The sequence below is a fragment of the Ranitomeya imitator genome, chromosome 3 (assembly GCF_032444005.1).
Source record: "Ranitomeya imitator isolate aRanImi1 chromosome 3, aRanImi1.pri, whole genome shotgun sequence".
NCBI lineage: Eukaryota > Metazoa > Chordata > Amphibia > Anura > Dendrobatidae > Ranitomeya > Ranitomeya imitator.
In genome coordinates this window covers 747,649,646-747,670,625 of record NC_091284.1, presented here as the reverse complement: position 1 = coordinate 747,670,625, position 20,980 = coordinate 747,649,646, and the positions used below count along the sequence as shown (strand labels likewise).

Below are 20,980 nucleotides of genomic sequence, written 5' to 3'. Positions count from 1 at the left end.
ATTAGGGCATATAGAACGTCATAGAAGGTGGACCACCCTATACGAGGCAAACCTGCGGCAATTAGCTGATTATTTGAAGGCCTTCCGTATAACAGTGGATTATCGTGAGACGAGCTCTCTAAAGTGATTGGTCTGTATCTTGTAGCATGACCACATTACTTTGCATAGTATGAAAGTTTCTGTTAATTTTTCCCCTTTTTTTCATTTCGCTGTGAAGTAGTTCCTATATTACAATCATATTATGTCCTATTATGTTATACTTATATATTCTTGTACTTTTCCAGAACCTGCTTTCTACTTTGGAGATGTTGAATTGTATGTGGATGAGAGTGCGGGATACATCGAAGTACGTGTATGGAGGACTGGAACTGATCTATCCAAAACTGCTACCGTCACGGTGCGGTCACAAAAAACGGAGCCAGTGTCAGCAATAGGTAAGTCCAGAGAAAGCATCAGACAGCGATACATGATTAATGTAGAAAAATGACATGGTGGGCTCCATTTTGAAGAGGGGCAGATGTGAAAATGCTTGTAGCATAGTGTCACAGAATATGTTGGCACTATATCGATGGGTAAAGATATAAAATGAATTAGTATGTTATTTTTGGACTATAAACAAAATGACAGATATCTTCTACTATGTAATTGTCTACGGGTCACTTCCGTCTGTCTGTCTGTCACGGAAATCCTAAGTCGCTGATTGGTCACGACCAATCAGCGATGGGCACAGTCCGGCGGCAAAATGACCGCTCCCTACTCCCCTGCAGTCAGTGCCTGCTCCATACTCCCCTCCAGTCAGCGCTCACACAGGGTTAATGGCAGCGTTAACGGACCGCGTTATGCCGCGGTGTAACGCACTCCGTTAACGCTGCTATTAACCCTGTGTGACCAACTTTTTACTATTGATGCTGCCTATGCAGCATCAATAGTAAAAAGATCTAATGTTAAAAATAATAAAAAAATAAAAAATCATTATATACTCACCCTCCGTCGGCCCCCCGAATCCAGCCCAGGCCTTTCACACTCCGGTGACCGGTCCATGCATTGCGGTCTCGCGAGATGATGACGTAGCAGTCTCGCGAGACTGCTACGTCATCATCTCGCGAGACCACAATGCACTCTTGGGACCGGAGCGTCGCGAGGAGCATCAGTAAACGCCTGGGCTGGATCCGGGGGGCCGACGGAGGGTGAGTATATAACTATTTTTTATTATACTATACTATATATACTACGTGGCTGGGCAATATACTACGTGGCTGTGTTATATACTACGTGGCTGTGCTATATACTACATGGGCTGTGTTATATACTATGTGGGCTGTGTTATATACTATGTGGGCTGTGTTATACGCTACTTGGCTGTGCTATATTTCTCTGCTGTATCTGTGCATCATGAATCGTGGTATGTGTTAAATAGGTGGGCCCTCTGAGACTCTTTCGCCCAGGGCCCTCAAAAACCTGGGCTGTGCTATATACTATGTGGCTGGGCGATATACTACATGGCTGGGCAATATACTACGTGTCTGTGCTATTTACTACGTGGGCTGTGCTATATACTACGTGGCTGGGTAATATGCTTTGTGGCTGTGTTATATACTACGTGGCTGTGCTATATACTACATGGCTGTGCTATATACTACATGGGCTGTGTTATATACTATGTGGGCTGTGTTATACGCTACTTGGCTGTGCTATATTTCTCTGCTGTATCTGTGCATCATGAATCGTGGTATGTGTTAAAGAGGTGGGCCCTCTGAGACTCTTTCGCCCAGGGCCCTCAAAAACCTGGGCTGTGCTATATACTATGTGGCTGGGCAATATACTACGTGGCTGTGTTATATACTACGTGGCTGTGTTATGTACTACATGGCTGTGCTATATACTACATGGGCTGTGTTATATGCTACTTGGCTGTGCTATATTTCTCTACTGTATCTGTGCATCATGAATCGTGGTATGTGTTAAAGAGGGGGGCCCACTGAGATTCTTTCATCCGGGGCCCTCAAAAACCTAGAGTAGGCCCTTGCTTTGCGGCCGGGCATGACCAATCAGCAACAGGCGCAGTCCGACCGCGAATTTGGCGCGGAATTTGAACCACGCTTCGCTAATTGGTCGCGGCCGGCCGGCGGAATCCTGTGTATTCATTGCATTATTCTGAAAACTTCATAAATAAACTACATACATATTCTAGAATACCCAATGCGTTAGAATCGGGCCACCATCTAGTATAAAATATGTTGGAATTTTTTTAAAGATATATATTTATAAGAAGTAGCAAGCATACTTGTTTTGTATGTATATTTATATTTTTTCAGAATGTCATCCATTGGAGACTGCACTGAATTATTGTGGGAAATATAATACTAATAAAATGTATTTCTTTTCTCAGCTGGCATTGACTATGTAGGTATCAGCCGGAACCTGGATTTTGCTCCTGGCGTTAACATGCAGACTTTCCGTGTGGTCATTCTTGATGACTTGGGGCAGCCGGTGCTGGAGGGCATAGAGAAGTTTGAATTAGTGCTTCGTATGCCAATGAATGCTGTCCTCGGGGAGCCCAGCAAAGCAACAGTACACATCAACGACACCGTCTCTGACTGTAAGTGAATCAATCTTCAAAAATGTTGTATCTGGTATTGATTTTTCCTCCTTTCTTACTTAGATGGTTACTCTCTTACTTTCATGCCTTCATCACCATACTGGCACTTAGATGATTTGAGTGCCATTGCCTTGGCTGATCACTGATCATATTCATTATACAATCAGCATGGTGGCTCAGTGGTTAGTCCTGTTACCTTGCAGCGCTGGGGTCCTGCGTTTAACTCCCATCAAGGATATCATCTGCAAGGAGTTTGTATGTTCTCCCCGTTTTTGCATGGGTTTCCTCCTGGTTCTCCGGTTTCCTCCCACACTCCGAAGACATATTGGTCCCAATGGGATGATGTCTGTAAAGTGCTGTGGAAATTGATGGCGTTATATATATGCGAAGCATGATAATGACATAACTTGTTTTTTTACCACAGTGCCGAAGGTTCAGTTCAGGGAGGCCATGTACATGGGTCATGAGAAGGATGGGAAGATCACAGCCATGGTGTACAGAAGCGGGGACGTCAGCTACAAGTCCACAGTGCGTTGTTACACTCGGCAAGGCTCTGCACAAGTGATGCTAGACTTTGAAGAGCGACCAAACACAGATAGTTCAATCATTACCTTCCTTCCAGGTACATTGTATTCAGCTCTGAAACTTTCCCAGTGTTGTTGATCATTAGATTGAAGAACATGCTTATTTTGTCAAGATTGCCCAGATTCTATTATTTATATGTTATAGCCATATCTAATTTCTATATGAAAGGGTTAAATGAGTCACAAGTGGTGGCATATTATTACTATCTGTGATGGCATCTGACCTCTGGAACCCCCACGATCCCGAGACTGAGACCCAAAAGCTCTTATTTAGTCCCAAATCTCCTCTAGTCTATCGCTTTGTGCCTTCCTGGCCACCCACTGCAACCCAGTTCTCTCCACAGCTGGGTGGTCAAAAGCATCGTAACATGATGTGAAGGGGCTACCACCCCTTTATTCTCAGGATAGGTGGGCGTCCCAGAGGCAGATCCCCCACCAATGATTACATGATGGACTATCCTAGCAATATGCCATCACTTAATCAGTTATACACATTTTACATTTAAAAACACCTCCCTCCCCACATATATAAAAAATAGTTTTGTGTTATATGGAAAATTAGCGATAGGCAAAATGGGATCAAATACAGTAAGAGACAGCGCCGCAGAAGTCTGGTTCAAACAGTTCTTTATGGCCGGCGTACAAAATATATAAAAATCCTTTACATTCAGTCACAAAACACAAATTTACCCCTGCTCAGCTGAGCACTAACTAGACATCAGCGTTTCTGGCTGTACAGGTGGACTTCTACCAACTGCCCTCAAAAATATCCCAAAAGGTTGTGTGTTACCTCACACCGATGACAACGACTGGAGACTAGCAGTTTTAATAACAAAGTTTCCTGGACGGAGACCTGCACCTTCAGAAAGTGTCCCCCATCTAAAGTGCATAGTCTTCTATAGTTAGTATACACCTGGACTTGGTGCTACAGAGAAAACTAGGCCCAAAATGGAAGGTCAGGCCCCATTCTTGGGATATTTGTGGGTCTCAGGGACCATTCATGCATTTATAGCAGACCTTGTGGATAAATCATACATGCATGAGATGTAGAGGATTAGAAATCATGGGAACTTTCAGCTTAGCTACAATGCCAGACACAACCCGTAGACAGGTGAACCGCTATTCCTTGCAGCCATGTTTTCCTAACTCTGTACGACCACTCTAAATTACAGCTTTATTTAGCTGTGACCCTGGCTATTTTAATATAGGAACCCTGTTGGCTTTTTAGTAAGGGACAAAGATTTCAATATTAATTAAGAGAAAACTTCATATTGTTTTTCAGGTGAGTCAGAACGTCCTTGTACCGTGACCCTGATGGACGACACTATCCATGAAGAAGAGGAGGAGCTGCGACTTGTCCTTGGAACTCCCAGAAGTGAATCTCCTTTTGGAGCCTCCATAGGAGAACTCAATGAGACCTTAGTAAAGATAAAAGATGATGCAGACAGTAAGAAACTAGTAAAGAGCCATCGACGTACATTCAAGAGTTAATACCTAATAAAAATGACTTGTAAATCTTTTTTTTTTTATTTTTCAGAGGCAATAATAAAGTTTGCCGACACTAAGTTTAGTGTAAGCGAACCGAAGGAACCTGGACAAATCGTGGTAGTAAAAATTCCAGTTGTTCGTCAGGGAGACACATCAAAGGTCTCCATTGTGCGTGTGCACACAAAGGATGGCTCCGCAACCTCTGGGGAAGACTATAACCCTGTGTCAGAAGGTACACACCACTCCATGTATGAACTTCTGATCAATACCTCGCCCACATAGCAACACGCTGGTATTTGTCTATGACGAACACATTGACTTCATGATGCAATGAGGGAGCACACAAGAAGGGTCAGCAGTGTGCTGGGGCGGCAAGAGACACCGAGACGATCTGTTTCAGATAATATTCATTATGTTCATTTTCTATCTTTGTTTTGATTACTTAATGAAAAAAAAGTATATAATTCTTAATGTGAGGGTCGACTCCATGTGGGCATTCTTACAGGAACACCACCAGTCTTGTAGGCCTGAAAAAGCATCTCATAAAATGTACTTAATGCACAGCAATAACAAAACGACATTGCTGTGCACACCCGCCACCTGCTCTCACTGGTATTAGCGGCAGCAGGTCTAGACTGATAGGAGAAGTAATCCCATCAGCCGCCGCCTGCTCACACTGGTATTAGCGGCAGCAGGTCTAGACTGGTAGGAGTAGTAATCCCATCAGCCGCCGCCTGCTCACACTGGTATTAGCGGCAGCAGGTTTAGACTGGTAGGAGTTGTAATCCCATCAGCCGCCGCCTGCTCACACTGGTATTAACGGCAGCAGGTGTAGGCCGATGGGAGGAATTCTCCCATCAGCCGTCGCCTGCTCTCACTGGTATTAGCGGCAGCTGGTCTAGACTGATAGAAGTAATATTACCATCAGCAGCCGCCTGCTCACACTGGTATTAGCGGCAGCAGGTTTAGACTGGTAGGAGTAATAGTACCATCAGCCGCCGCCTGCTCCCACTGGTATTAGTGGCAGCAGGTTTAGACTGATAGGAGTAATAAATACAAATTTCCCAGATACATATTGTGAGCGCACGAGGTCTGGCAGTAAATACGCCAAAAGACCCCGACCTCACCAAATCAGCTCAAAACAAACCATGTCAAAAGGAGAGCAATTCAGAGCAATGATTTATAAAACAAACTTTAATTGCCATAAATAATACAAAAACATATATCAAAATATTACATTATCTAATGACTAGAGCACAGGATGAATGTCCCAGGAATGCTGGAAAAGCGCCCATCCCCCCACTCCCCCAGATGTAAATACCCTTGTAATGGTATGCATAAGAAAAAGCACCTACACTATCCAACCAAGGTCACCCCAAAGCAGTGGGATTCTATAGTAATGCCATTAAGTATGGTGGTGGAAAAAGGGTGCTAGCACTTACCACTACACAGAGGTTAGGGGGGGCGGTCGGGCGATGGTCCCCAACGCACGTTTCGTGGCCACCAGTGCCACTTCCTCAGGGGGATAACCATGTACTGCCTAACAGGACCTTAAAATAGCCCTTGGCCCCGGTCACATGGTACACAGCAGCCAATCACAGTGGCGCCATCGGCACATGTGCACTGTGTCCGGCAAGTCCCAGCAGTGGAACTCAGCGTCAGACCAGGTGCGCACGCCCAGGGCAAAGAAAAAATGTCCGGAGCGCACACACCGAGCCCTAAGACGCCGGTCCACACAGGGACAGGACGAATCACAGCGCAATGCGCACGGCCACTGGTGAGGGAAAATACTAAAAGTGCACAATATAAGTATAAAAGCTACTCCCTCCACATCCACTACTCATAGCTACTACCAATACAGGACAATTGGGGACCCATCAAAAATACAGCTCACAATAAAAACCGGTAAATGAACAAATATACAAAGTGGAACTAAACCGTTTTCTATACATCGGCATCACATTATAGTGGAAAAAGTGCATCGCTTCAGTTTAACAGTCTTCATAGTAAGAATATTTGTCGGGATCTTTTGGTTTTAGCATTTGTTTTTATGTTTGTGTTTGTGATTTTAACCTCTGGTTTATTTACATTATTAGTGATAATAATTGATCCGAGGCCTTAAAGGGAAGGTGCCGTGATTTTAATTTTTGTATTAATAATTATTGATTATACAATCAATTATTTTTAATACAAAATTAAATTAACTATTTTAATAGTTTTTTATTTATTGACATTTGTGTGTGCCACTGGGGGCTGCCATTTTGACTAGTGGGGGTGTGTGTGTCTGGGCACGACACTTGCACTCCTCACTTACGGCAGCCATGGACATAGGAGCCAACAGTCGGACCCCGACCGCATCTCTTACATTGAGGCTGCTCCTCCTGCCTCTCAGCTGTGACCTGGACACGCCCACTGGGCTGCTACGTCACAGCTGTGAGAGGAGCTGTGAGAGGAGATCGCGGCCATTTTGTTTGCTGTGGGCTGCGAGGACAGAAGATGTTGAGGAGAAGCTGCTGGGAGCGAGGGTTTGGGGTAAGTATCTGCAGCATTAGCAGTGATCACAGCCTGTACTTATTACAGTACAGGCTGCGATCACTGCCGACCTGCCCTGTGTTGCTGAAAGCTTCCTCCCTCAGTCCAGGGGCAGGAAATCCCCCAGCAGCAGCAGTGTGTCTCCCTGTACATGGAGCGTTATGTGTGCAGCACTGATCTGTGGCAACACTTCATCACCCCACACAGTGACTGTCCCTGTAGATTGCAGCCTGGAGTCTGAAGCCCCATGATTCTCTGCAGCAGGGGATCCCTCCTGGTTACAAGGGGCGGCACCCAGGCTGGCCTGTAATGGTTAACCCTTCCCTGCCTGCAGCTGTGCATGGTGCAGGGGGATCAGTGTGCAGGCAGGCAGCAGCCTGGGGGCTTCACCTATGGATCAGGTGGGAGGTCTGCACAGTGTAAAGAGGTGGGCTATGGTTGGCACAGTAATAGTGTTCTAACATTTGGGCTATGGTTGGCACAAGGAAGCAGACCCAGGGGGTGATGACACTCAGCAAGCTCTAGCTGCTGTGTCACTACAAGTCCCAGCATGCCAGGACTGAGCTCCTAAGTGTTGTAGTCCTGCAGCTCCTCAGGTCTCCTGCCTGATCGTCCTACTATACAGTGCAGAGCAGAGGGCAGGTGGTCTGAGACTAGTGATCCAGGGAGCAGAAGAGGAAAGACTGAGACTGAGCCCTGACACCCACCCTAAGCTCACTGACCCACCCCATGCCCCCTGACACCCATCTCCTGCTCCCTGAAACCCACCTCAATCTCACCGACACCCCAAGCCTGCTGTCTTTCAGGACAAGCTGTGAGGATCGTCACCAGGGGCGTACATACAAATCATAGGGCGACATAGCATAAGGTCTAATTGCCCAACCCCCCCCCCCCCCCCCCCCAAAAAAAAAAAAAAAAAAAAAATTGTGGGGGTCACAGAAGGGCATAGCTCACAACTTTCCTGCCTTTACATAATAAATATACCGCCATATATATTTATTACATAATACTGCCATATAGGTCATACATAATGCCGCCAGATATATCTATTACATAATACTGTAATATGGACGGAACGTAATGTTGCCATATATATATTTTTTGCATACTGCTGCCATATAGATCAAACATGATGCCACCATATAATGTATATTTTTTACATAATGCTGCCATATAGACCACACTTGATGCCGCTAATTATTATGTGTGACCTGTATGATGGCATTATGTGTGATCTATATGACAGTATTATATGTAATATGTATGGCTGTATTATGTTTGATCAGTATGGTGCAATAATATAAGAACTATATGACGGGATTATATGAGAACTGTATTGTGGGATTATGTGTGATCTATCTATGTGGCAGTATTATGTGAGAATTATATGGTGGTTTTATGTGTGATCTACATGGCGGTATTATGTGTGATCTGTATGTCAGTATTATATTCAGAAAGCGGACCCATTCTAGGGTGGTTCTGGCTGAGCACCTGCACGCGGGTCTGGGGTAATAGAGGGGACAGCATGACCTCCAGTTAGGTGTAGTCAGGGGAAGGCTGGTGAGGCAGCTGAAGAGAGGGGTCTCATTTTTATTGTTACTATATGGCTACATTTCCTTCCCAGCGTCACCCCGACTGTGCCTGTCGCCTTGCTTTCACACATCGCCAGGACAGGATCTGAGGAGGGGAATGGGGTCTGCATGCAAAGTCTGGATCAGAACAGGCCATCAATCCTCAGAAATGTTTCCTGGATTTCTGTGGAGCAGACGGTCCATCCAGGTGTGTATAAGACAGCGCTCTATGTATAATCCCTGGCTGCTCCGCGCACCAAACAGGAGGCCCCTATAGACCAGCACACTGCTCTCCTGAAATACTCTGTGCTGCTGTCACCCTGCTCCCTCCACCACATATCTCCCAGAATCCTTGCTGCCTGCCATGGTGACTGTCTACTTGTCAGTATAAGGCTGCTTTCACACTAGCATCGGTACGGGCCTTTCACAGTGCGTCGTACTGACGCATGCTGTGAAAGAAATGCCCGACGTGGGCAGCGGAAGCAGTCTTGCGACGCTTCCGTTGCCCCATTGTAAGGTCTGGGCATGAGGGGGCGGAGTTTCGGCCGTGCATGCGCGGTCGAAAATGGTGGACTCGACGCACAAACGTTACATGCGTCGGTAATGTTAGTCTATGGGGAAAAACGCATCCTGCAGACAACTTTGCAGGATGCGTTTTTTCTCCTGAATGACGCATTGCACCGTACAGCCAAAATCGCTAGTGTGAAAGTAGCCTAAGGCTGCCGTCCACGCTCAGTATTTGGTCAGTATTTTACCTCAGTATTTGTAGCCAAATCCAGGAGTGGGTGATAAATACAGAAGTGGTGCATATGTTTCTATTATACTTTTCCTCTATTTGTTCCACTCCTGGTTTTGGCTTACAAATACTGAGGTAAAATACTGACCAAATACTGATAGTGTGACGGCAGCCATACTCTGCAGTCACCAAAAAATGGCTGCTCACTGGGTCCCTGAATCTCATCCTCTCTAATCCCTTAGCAAACACCCAGAAGGGGAGGAGAGGAGACATCACACAGGTCAGCAGACTCCGCCCATAATTACTGCAGTGCTGTAATGTGAGCTATTTGTACACTAGGTTTTTCTGAAATTTCAGCAGCTGCTCCCCCTAGTGTTGAAAAGTGGAAATTCCAAAACTTTTCAAATTATTTTTCATATTTTACTAAATTATAAACAAATGATAATATTTTTTAAGAAAATGTAATCATTAATTCTTTACATTTTTACAATTTCTGAAAATTTTTTTTTTTTTATGGCACCTTCCCTTTAAGGTATGCCTTTTGAATATGTCCTTGGCTCCGTTCAAGTAACCAGCATGGATACCATCCAAATCGGGGCAAAGTGGACTCATCAAGACATCTGCTTCAGAGAGAATGGGACAAATATTCTTACTATGAAGACTGTTAAACTGAAGCGATGCACTTTTTCCACTATAATGTGATGCCGATGTATAGAAAACGGTTTAGTTCCACTTTGTATATTTGTTCATTTACCGGTTTTTATTGTGAGCTGTATTTTTGATGGGTCCCCAATTGTCCTGTATTGGTAGTAGCTATGAGTAGTGGATGTGGAGGGAGTAGCTTTTATACTTATATTGTGCACTTTTAGTATTTTCCCTCACCAGTGGCCGTGCGCATTGCGCTGTGATTCGTCCTGTCCCTGTGTGGACCGGCGTCTTAGGGCTCGGTGTGTGCGCTCCGGACATTTTTTCTTTGCCCTGGGCGTGCGCACCTGGTCTGACGCTGAGTTCCACTGCTGGGACTTGCCGGACACAGTGCACATGTGCCGATAGCGCCACTGTGATTGGCTGCTGTGTACCATGTGACCGGGGCCAAGGGCTATTTTAAGGTCCTGTTAGGCAGTACATGGTTATCCCCCTGAGGAAGTGGCACTGGTGGCCACGAAACGTGCGTTGGGGACCATCGCCCGACCGCCCCCCCTACCTCTGTGTAGTGGTAAGTGCTAGCACCCTTTTTCCACCACCATACTTAATGGCATTACTATAGAATCCCACTGCTTTGGGGTGACCTTGGTTGGATAGTGTAGGTGCTTTTTCTTATGCATACCATTACAAGGGTATTTACATCTGGGGGAGTGGGGGGATGGGCGCTTTTCCAGCATTCCTGGGACATTCATCCTGTGCTCTAGTCATTAGATAATGTAATATTTTGATATATGTTTTTGTATTATTTATGGCAATTAAAGTTTGTTTTATAAATCATTGCTCTGAATTGCTCTCCTTTTGGCATGATAGGAGTAATAGTACCATCAGCCACTGCCTGCCCTCACTGGTATTAGCGTCAGCAGGTTTAGACTGATGGGAGTATTAGTCCCATCAGCCTCCGACTGCTCACACTGGTATTAGCGGCAGCAGGTTTAGACTGATAGGAGTAATAGTCCCATCAGCCGCCGCCTGTTCTCAATTTTATTAGCGGCAGCAGATTTAGACTGATAGGAGTAATAGTACCATCAGCCGCCGCCTTCTCACACTGGTATTAGCGACAGCAGGTTTAGACTGATAGGAGTAATAGTCCCATCAGCCGCCGCCTGTTCTCACTGGTATTAGCGACAGCAGGTTTAGACTGATAGGAGTAATAGTCCCATCAGCCGCCGCCTGCTCACACTGGTATTAGCAACAGCAGGTTTAGACTGATAGGAGTAATAGTCCCATCAGCTGCCGCCTGCTCTCACTGGTATTAGCGGCAGCAGGTTTAGACTGATAGGAGTAATAGTCCCATCAGCCGCCGCCTGTTCTCAATTTTAATAGCGGCAGCAGATTTAGACTGATAGGAGTAATAGTACCATCAGCCGCCGCCTTCTCACACTGGTATTAGCGGCAGCAAGTTTAACTGATAGGAGTAATAGTACCATCAGCCGCCGCCTGCTCACACTGGTATTAGCGACAGCAGGTTTAGACTGATAGGAGTAATAGTACCATCAGCCGCCGCCTGCTCTCACTGGTATTAGCGGCAGCAGGTTTAGACTTATAGGAGTAATAGTCCCATCAGCCGTCGCCTGCTCTCACTGTTATTAGCGGCAGCAGGTGTAGGCCGAAGGGAGGAATTCTCCCATCAGCTGTCGCCTGCTCTCACTGGTATTAGCGGCAGCAGGTTTACACTGATAGGAGTAACAGTCCCATCAGCCACCGCCTGTTCTCACTGGTATTAACGGTAGCAGGTTTAGACTGATGGGAGTAATAGTACCATCAGCCGCCGCCTGCTCTGACTGGTATTAGCAGCAGCAGGGTTAGACTGATAGGAGTAATAGTCCCATCAGCCGTCACCTGCTCACACTGTTATTAGCGGCAGCAGGTTTAGACTGATAGGAGTAATAGTGCCATCAGCTGCCGCCTGCTCACATTGGTATTAGCGACAGCAGGTTTAGACTGATAGGAGTAATAGTCCCATCAGCCGCCGCCTACTCACACTGGTATTAGCGACAGCAGGTTTAGACTGATGGGAGTAATAGTACCATCAGCCGCCGCCTGCTCTCGCTGGTATTAGCGGCAGCAGGTTTAGACTGATGGGAGTAATAGTCCCATCAGCCGCCGCCTGCTCACACTGGTATTAGCGGCAGCACGTTTAGACTGATAGGAGTAATAGTCCCATCAGCCACCGCCTGTTCTCACTTTTATTAGCGGCAGGTTTAACTGATAGGAGTAATAGTACCATCAGCCGCCGCCTGCTCTCACTGGTATTAGCGGCAGCAGGTGTAGGCCGAAGGGAGGAATTCTCCCATCAGCCTTTGCCTGCTCTCACTGGTATTAGCGGCAGCAGGTTTAGACTGATAGGAGTAATAGTCCCATCAACCGAGGCCTGTTCTCACCGGTATTAATGGCAGCAGGTTTAGACTGATGGGAGTAATACTCCAATCAGCCGCCGCCTGCTCTCATTGGTAATAGCGGCAGTAGGTTTTGACTGATAGGAGTAATAGTACCATCATCCGCCGCCTGCTCTCACTGGTATTAGCGGTAGCAAGTATAAACTGATGGGAGTAATAGTCCCATCAGCCGCCGCCTGCTGTCGCTGTTATTAGCTGCAGCAGGTGTAGACCGATTGGAGTAATACTCCCATCAGTCATCGCCTGTTCTCACTGTTATTAGCAGCAGCAGGTGTAGACTGATGAGAGTAATACTCTCATCAGTCGTCGCCTGATCTCACGGTTAGGGCTCATACTCACTTGCGGGAAATATGGCTGAGTCTCGCATGGTTACACCCGGCTCTGCCGCCGGCACTTGGGAGAGGAGCATGCAGCTCCATGTATTGCTGTACGGTCGCACGCTCTGCTCTGGAGTGACAGCGGCAGAGCCGGGTTTTAACCTGCGAGACTCGGCCGTATTTCACGCAAGTGAGTATGAGCCCTTAGTAGCGGCAGCAGGTTTACACTGATGGGAGTAATTCTCCCATCACCCGCCACCTGCTCTCACTGGTATTAGCGGTAGCAGGTGTAGACTGATGGGAGTAATAGTCCCATCAACCGCTGCCTGCTGTCATTTTTCTCACTTGAATATAGCGCTCATCATTCTCTTCTGCTCGCCGTCCGAGCAGGGGAGAATGATGACTATTGTCTTCAGTACCAGCCGCCAGGGAACAGCGCTTACTGTAGCACTGCTTTCCTGGCTCCGGTGTATGTCGTACTGATGCAGCACACGGGTGGCACATGGTTGACACACGTGCGCCACAAGTATTACACACACAGACACACAGATATCTCCGGTTCGGCCGGCGTCACACTGGCGTTTAAAACGGCCGAGTGCAATGCGATAAAAAAATCGCATTGCACTCGGACCAATATTAAGCTATGGGGCAGCTCCCAGCAGCCGACTTTTTGTCGGCCGTTTTCCTCGGTCCGAGACAATCGCAGCATGCTGCAATTGTCTCGGACCGAGGAAAACTCGCGGCTCACTCGCAGCCATATAAGCCTATGGGTGCGAGTGAGACAGCGCACACCACTCGGATATCATAACAGTCAGCCTGTTATGATTGTCTGAAAGGGAATAGCTCTTTCAACTTCATTCTGATTCACTTTAAAGTTAAAAAAAAAAATCCCCAAAGGTGGATAACCCCTTTAACATATTTATTCATTAATATTTCTGTTTCTGAGCAACAGTGTGACATGATACCGTATATGGCTGACACTTCACATCCCAAAAGGTCTGTAATCCATCTTTCCCAGATGCCTAAATAAGTAAATATAATATTTTAGTATGTTTTAGAAAAAAAAATATTCCAAGAGCGTTCTGAGCTCTGAGCTTTCTTTAATTTTTAACAAAGGTAAATGGAAAACCAGAGTCCGACCTGACCTGAGTCACAAGTGAGCGCTCCATTGTTGTAGGGGCTTGTCTAAACATAGTCTGTTGACCTTGTGAAATCAGTTCTCAATGGAAGGGATCTTTTTGTGGGATATCCCAATATTTACTCATAACTGTGTTCTTGCAGGTATTGGATCATTACTTGTATTTAACCCCTTATGGACTGCCGTATTACACGTACAGCAGAAGAGCGCCGTCACATCATGGAGCGGGCTCAGGAACTGAGCTTGCCAGCACCTGAGTGCAGCTGCTGCAACCGGAGCAGAGAGCTGATGGGCTCCAGAGTGACTGCTCCCATTTTAGACAACGCCTTATCTGACCACATTCGCTCATCACTAATAGAGAAATCTATAAAATTAAAGAAAATAAATTTAGGGTACGCTCACACCGCCGTAGAGTCTCTCATACCATATCATCGGGCCGATTATGCTAATGAGCCGAGTGTTGTCTTATTGTCCTGCAATTTTTTCTCTTGAGAGAATCTCAGCACAGGTGTGGAGAAGATGGAGAACTTAATGTCTCCATCTTCTCCATTTTCTGCATCTTCACACCCACCGATAGGCTCGTATGGGTGCGCATGGTCCGATCTGCGGAGCCACTCGCAGCATGCTTAGATTGTTTTCTCATGTCGAATCATCATGAAATAATAATTACAAATCTGCACTGCCCCATAGTATAACATTGGGCCAAGTGCTATCCGGTAAAGCATCACAAAGCACATGTCCTACTTGTACGCCAGTGTGAGCGAGCCCTTAGTATCACTGCATAAGTAATTCTCTGAACTAATGAAAAAAAAAAAAAGAAAAACAAAACCTTATACAATGCTATTGATCAAAAAGTAAAAAAAAAGCCATGACTCTCAATTAGCGATATTTTGTATCACAATTTCGGTTTGAAAATTGCCGTGTTTTATCACCGCAAAATCGCATACACAACACAGCCCATTGAATTCAATGGGATTTCGCAATGCTGTGCTAATGCTGCGTATATTTCCACGGTGGGATCGCATCGCGGAAAAATATGCAGCATGCTCATTCTTTGTGCGGAATCGCGGCGATTCCGCACACATAGGAATGCATTAATCCTCTTACTTTCCGCATGTATCTATGCCCACCATGCGCAAAGTAAGTGGATCATATGCGGATGGTTACCGGTTGTGGAGGAGAGGAGACTCTCCTACAGGGACTGGGCACCATATCCTGTGTAAAAAAAATAATTAAAATAAAAAATCGTGATATTCTCACCTTCCGGCGGCCCCTGCAGCCTTCCCGCTTCTCGCGATGCTCCCGTTCCCAGTGATGCTTTGCAGCAATGACCTGTGATGACGTGCGGTCTCGCGTGATGCTATGTAATCTGGGGTCATTTTCGAGACTCGCAAGGCATCACTGGGAACGGGAGCATCACGAGGAGCGGGAAGGCTGCGGGGGCCGCCGGAAGGTGAGAATATCATGATTTTTTTTATTTTTTTTTTATTTTTAACATTAGATCTTTTACTATTCATGCTGCATAGGCAGCATCAATAGTAAAAAGTTGGTGACACTTGTCAAACACGGTGTTTGACAAGTGTGACCAACCTGTCAGTTTTCCAAGCGATGTTACAGATTGCTTGTAAAACGCTAGCATTCTGCAAGCTAATTACGCTTGTAAAACGCTTGTGTTTAGCGGGAATACGCATGCAAATTCCACGTGCGTTTTACCCGCGTCAGGGAGTTGCAGAATTGCCGCGGAAATGGTGTCATTCAAAACTACAATTTTTCCCTGAAAAATATGAAAACTCATATTCCTATGTAGATGTAAAAATACAAGTTATGCAGGGGGAGTGGGAAGAAAGAGCAAAAATTAAAAGATTTAAAGCAGTGACTGAACACGCATCGGCTCCGCCCCCATGACTGAAACCAGATTGGTGGCGGGGTAATAAAGTTAATTATCTCCCCACAGCGTCCAACTACCTGCAGGCTCCAGGCAGGTTAGTAATGCTATAAACCTGCAGATTAACCCCATATTTGCAGGTTAAGGTTTTTTTTTAAATACAATGTCTTGTAAAAAATAAAATAAAATTCTTTCTCTTCTTAAAAAAAAAAACCAGTCATGTGGACCCAGCATAATAGGACACAAGCATATTTCATGGTCCACATACAGCCGCGATGTCCGGACTGACGACAGTCAGTCCGGGCATCGCGCTGTGGACCATGAAATTTGGTTGTGTTATCCGGGCCCAGGGGCAATTTCACACAGTTTTAGACATTTTCACTATTTTTCATGGCCTTCATTGCAGATTTTTAACAGCACTATACAGGTAGACAGGCCTTACTTTAATAAGTAAGTCATCCCGGTGAGAGTAATAATTGCCGCACATCAATTGTAAGTTGGAGATGTCACAATAAGACTAAAATGAGAGAACATCTCAGCAGATTGTTAGCATCTCTCCAGCAGATGGAGGGAAGAAATAGGTGAAATATTGCAGACGCTAAAATGATTCAGTCCTGCCGTGGCTTTTATGCGAGGGCTGCCCTCGTACTCATCGTTAAATCTTTCCCTATTTTTCTACACTTTTCAGAGATTGAATTTAAAGAAGGTGAAACACAGCACATCGTGGAGATTGAAGTCCTCTACGATGGAGTTCGGGAAATGAGAGAGGCTTTCACTGTGCACCTGAAACCTGACGAGAACATGGTTGCAGAAATCCAGGTAACAGTTCATTGTCACCGGTCCTGAATTTGCCGGGTCTGTGACAAATTTTGAAAACAATTGCTGGAAATTTTCACATTGACTCATATGTAAAGGGCCAAAATTTACTTAAACCTCACCCCCCAAAAAAAGTGTGCACTCGCATCCCCTTTGGTCATCGGACTTAGACATCTTAAATTTAAGGCCACATTCACACGTTCAGTATTTGCTCAATATTTTACCTCAGTATTTGTAAGCCAAAACCAGGAGTGGAACAATCAGAGGAAAAGTATAGTAGAAACATATGCACCACTTCTGTATTTTTCACCCACTCCTGGCTTTGGCTTACGAAGCAACGTTTTAGCCCAAAGGAGCCTTTTTCAAGCCAGAAGTACAATAAATAGTAATAAATAATAAATAATGGCTGTAATTTTTATTGTTCATCTGGCTTGAAAAAAAACCTTTAGGGCCGAAACGTTGCTTCACTTGTCTATATCAATTGTATTTGTGATTTTTAAGAATTAAATAATGGTGTAAAGGTTATGTTTTATCCCTATTTTGTCTGGTGCCTCGGAATCTTGGATTTTCTATGGCTTTGGACCTGGTTGGGTTGTCTAACTGAGTCAGGACGGAGCCGCCAGTGGTGCATGAGATAGACTTCTGGTCTAGGGGTCATATAGTGTCAGATCCTGAGCCCACCAGAGGATCCTCCAGTACATTGATGGCCGAGTCCATCTCTGACCATGCTTTATTTTACAGTTGTTGGTCAGCACACGGCTGTTGATCACTTCTGTATTGCAAATCATACATTTTGCATCACAAGGGAGTGACATAAGATTTAGTAGTTGCAAGTCCTACATTTTGCTACATCTGTTATTTCAGAAGTTTTATTTTATGTAGATGGCCAAAGCCATTGTGTACATTGAAGAAATGAACAGCATGGCAGATGTGACCTTCCCCTCCGTCCCTCAAGTTGTCTCACTGTTCATCTACGATGACACCTCAAGAGCTAAGGAGAACCCCGCTCCCATTGCCGGGTACCCGGTTGCTTGCATCACGGTGAGTTTTGTGCATGACAGGAATATGTTATCTCTGCAGTTTTCATCTTCTGCTTTATACTTATATTTAGAATAGTGAGCATAGAGATAATTCCAACACAGCATCAAGCATATGATTAAAGGGGTATCTTAGTTTTATTATAGCTTAACCCCTTAAGCACTAAGCCTCTATTGGCTCTATTTTGTTAAGGACCACAGGAATTTTTTCTTTGTTTTTGTGTTGTCTCATTTAGAGAACTGCATTGAATGTTTATATAGTTTCATAGTTTTTAAAGTTGAAGGTAGACTTGTTCCACCATAAAGAATACATTTAACTAAGCAGAAAATGTGGAAATAAATGGTTTTGTAATTTACAGGTATTAAAAATTATGTCCCCTTCAAAAACTAGCAAGGTTTCATCTTCTGAAGTTTGTCCCCTGGCACACCCCTAGCGTTATTCCATTCCGTCTTCCCAGTGGCCGATCAGCTGGCCAAGCATGCGCATTTCCTGTCATCATAAGAGTTTCCCCACCTCCCGTGTGTGCAGCATATATGAGATGCCCCCTGTGCTCACACAGCTCTGACATCTGGGTGAGATCGTTCTGCTTCATATGGACGTGGTCAGACCTGTGTGAGCGCAGGAAGTGTCTATCTGCAATCGAGCAAACTTTAGAAGATGAATCTTGTTATTTTTTGAACGGAGCATAATTTTTAGTAACTGGAAATCACAAAACCATTTATTTCCATGTTTTCTGCTTAGTTAAATGAATCCTTTATGGTGGCACAACCTCTTTACGTCCAACCAAGTTCAACCTGTGGCCTAACATTTTGATCCAGACTAGTTCCGTGGATCAATACCCCATCACTTTGTATTGAAAATTCTTTATTCTATTTTTTACTTTTAATACTTTTTAACTTTTAGAATTTGAACTAGAGGATTGAATGTGTGATTGTTTGATCTCTTCTGTAATACTCTTAAATATTTCTGTATTGCAGTGTGTTATCCCTGTCAATGCCACGGTTAAAGCCACCATTCACATTAAACTTAAGTTGCCTGACCTGTCGATATCCATGGGTTTGCCTGATAGTCTAATGTTTAGGGGGCATCGACCGACTGATGGGCAAGAGAGTTATCTGATTTCAGTCTGCAGATCATATTTTTTTCCAAGAGATTGTCACAAGGGTGTCACGTCCCCCAGTAAGACCTGGACTTATTCGGTCACATCGGATAATGAATTGCAGGTCTTCTTTAGAGATATTGTGATTCTTGACTTATATTAAATAGATTTAGTTTCCTCTGGTGCTGAAGAGTAGGGTTGAGCGACTTTTACTTTTTTAGGGTCGAGTCGGGTTTCGCGAAACCCGACTATCTCAAAAGTCGAGTCAAGTGAAATCGGCCGATTATGGCGGAAACCTCCGTCCCTGAACAGAAAAGCTGGTGTTACACATTGCAAATCGCTACAGCGCACAAGCGACAAGATGGCGATAGGCGTCCACCCCCCTAAGACCTATGTCATCACTCTGCCCACGCTCCTTCATTGGCTGAAAAAATGGCGCCAAACGCGTCATACGAAACGCGACTTTGGCATGAAGATCGCCGACCGCATGGCCAATCCCACACTAGGATCGGGTCGGATTTCATGAAACCTGACTTTGCCAAAAGTCGTCGACTTTTGAATTTGTACGATCCGAGGTTAACAACTCTTTATATGCTGGTCAGAAACATGCAGCTCCATTTCAGCTGCTTCTGATGTGGTCATTACCTCTTCCTATATAAACTGGTCAGAGCTTCTTGTCCCTGCCGCTGAAAGATTCATCTTCCTGTGCTGTGTGCTAAAGCGAGTTGGTTGGAGTAGGGTTGTTGTAGGAGTGTTCTGTGGTTTGCTGTAGTAAGAGTGTGTTTACCTTCTGGTCCATTCCCATTTAGTTTATTCCTCTCTGTCCCTATTCTCCTCCCTATTGTTGGTTAGTGTTTTTGTGTGATAGAGGTTTTCTGTTATCCCTGTTTGATCCCTGTTTGTCTTTGTGTCTTGTTTACTTTACATTTCTCATGTGGTGTGGTGGGGGAAGGGATAGATCAGGGTTTAACAGGAGCATAGTAAGATCAGAAACTCAGGCCTCTGTACCTTCAAGAGTACCCTTAGTACATGGATAGTTAGGGTCACAGCGCAGTAGTTATAAGTCGTCAGCCGATGTGTCAGTCTACGGCTTTCTCATAGAAAACACTGGAATGTGGTCTCGAACTCCTGTGTATGGGAGAGACAGCAAAGATGGCTGTCAGATGAATGGCTGAACCATCGTTTGGCTGACAGCCATGTAGTGTGTATGACTGGCTTTAAGGTACCGTCACACTAAACGATATCGCTAGCGATCCGTGACGTTGCAGCGTCCTGGCTAGCGATATCGTTCAGTTTGACACACAGCAGCGATCAGAATCCTGCTGTGATATCGTTGGTCGCTGCAGAAAGTCCAGCACTTTATTTCGTCGCTGGACTTCCTGCTGACATCGCTGAATCGGCGTGTGTGACGCCGATTCAGCAATGTCTTCGCTGGTAACCAGGGTAAACATCGGGTTACTAAGTGCAGGGCCGCGCTTAGTAACCCGATGTTTATCCTGGTTACCATCCTAAAAGTGAAAAAAAAAAACGCTTCATACTTACCTTCCGCTGTCTGTCCTCCGGCGCTGTGCTTTCCTGCACTCACTGTGAGCGCAGAGGCCGGAAAGCAGAGCGGTGACGTCACCGCTGTGCTTTCCGGACGCTGTGCTCACAGCTAGTACAGAGAAGCACAGCGCCGGGGACAGACAGTGGAAGGTAAGTATGAAGCGTTTGTTTTTTTTACTTTTAGGATGGTAACCAGGGTAAACATCGGGTTACTAAGCGCGGCCCTGCACTTAGTAACCCGATGTTTACCCTGGTTACCGGCATCGTTGGTCGCTGGAGAGCTGTCTGTGTGACAGCTCTCCAGCGACCAAACAGCGACGCTGCAGTGATCCGGATCGTTGTCGGTATCGCTGCAGCGTCGCTTAGTGTGACTGTACCTTAAGGGATGTAGTTATCTTCAGTTACAGCCATTACAGGAACCTGGCTGTTAGTCACCACCCACTTTCACGGTTATCACTGCTAAACAAAAGTTTTAGATGGGTGTGGGAAAATGTTGAAAAAATAGAAGTGTTAATTGTTTATTTTTATCAA

General features: G+C 45.3%; 1 protein-coding gene and 1 long non-coding RNA gene across 2 annotated transcripts in view; both read left to right on the top strand.

Moving 5' to 3' along the window:
• FREM2 (FRAS1 related extracellular matrix 2) overlaps positions 1-20,980 on the top strand; it is a 337,360-nt gene that overhangs the window by 256,049 nt on the left and 60,331 nt on the right. The window contains exons 7-13 of the mRNA XM_069758934.1: positions 285-434; positions 2,390-2,599; positions 3,024-3,221; positions 4,466-4,630; positions 4,721-4,903; positions 16,640-16,770; positions 17,650-17,808. Coding sequence (XP_069615035.1) covers positions 285-434; positions 2,390-2,599; positions 3,024-3,221; positions 4,466-4,630; positions 4,721-4,903; positions 16,640-16,770; positions 17,650-17,808 — 1,196 coding nt within the window. The remainder of the gene's footprint in view (positions 1-284; positions 435-2,389; positions 2,600-3,023; positions 3,222-4,465; positions 4,631-4,720; positions 4,904-16,639; positions 16,771-17,649; positions 17,809-20,980) is intronic.
• LOC138671058 (uncharacterized) lies at positions 7,020-10,908 on the top strand. The gene is made up of 3 exons (XR_011319418.1): positions 7,020-7,203; positions 8,828-8,982; positions 10,043-10,908. It is a non-coding gene; the product is annotated as an uncharacterized lncRNA (long non-coding RNA).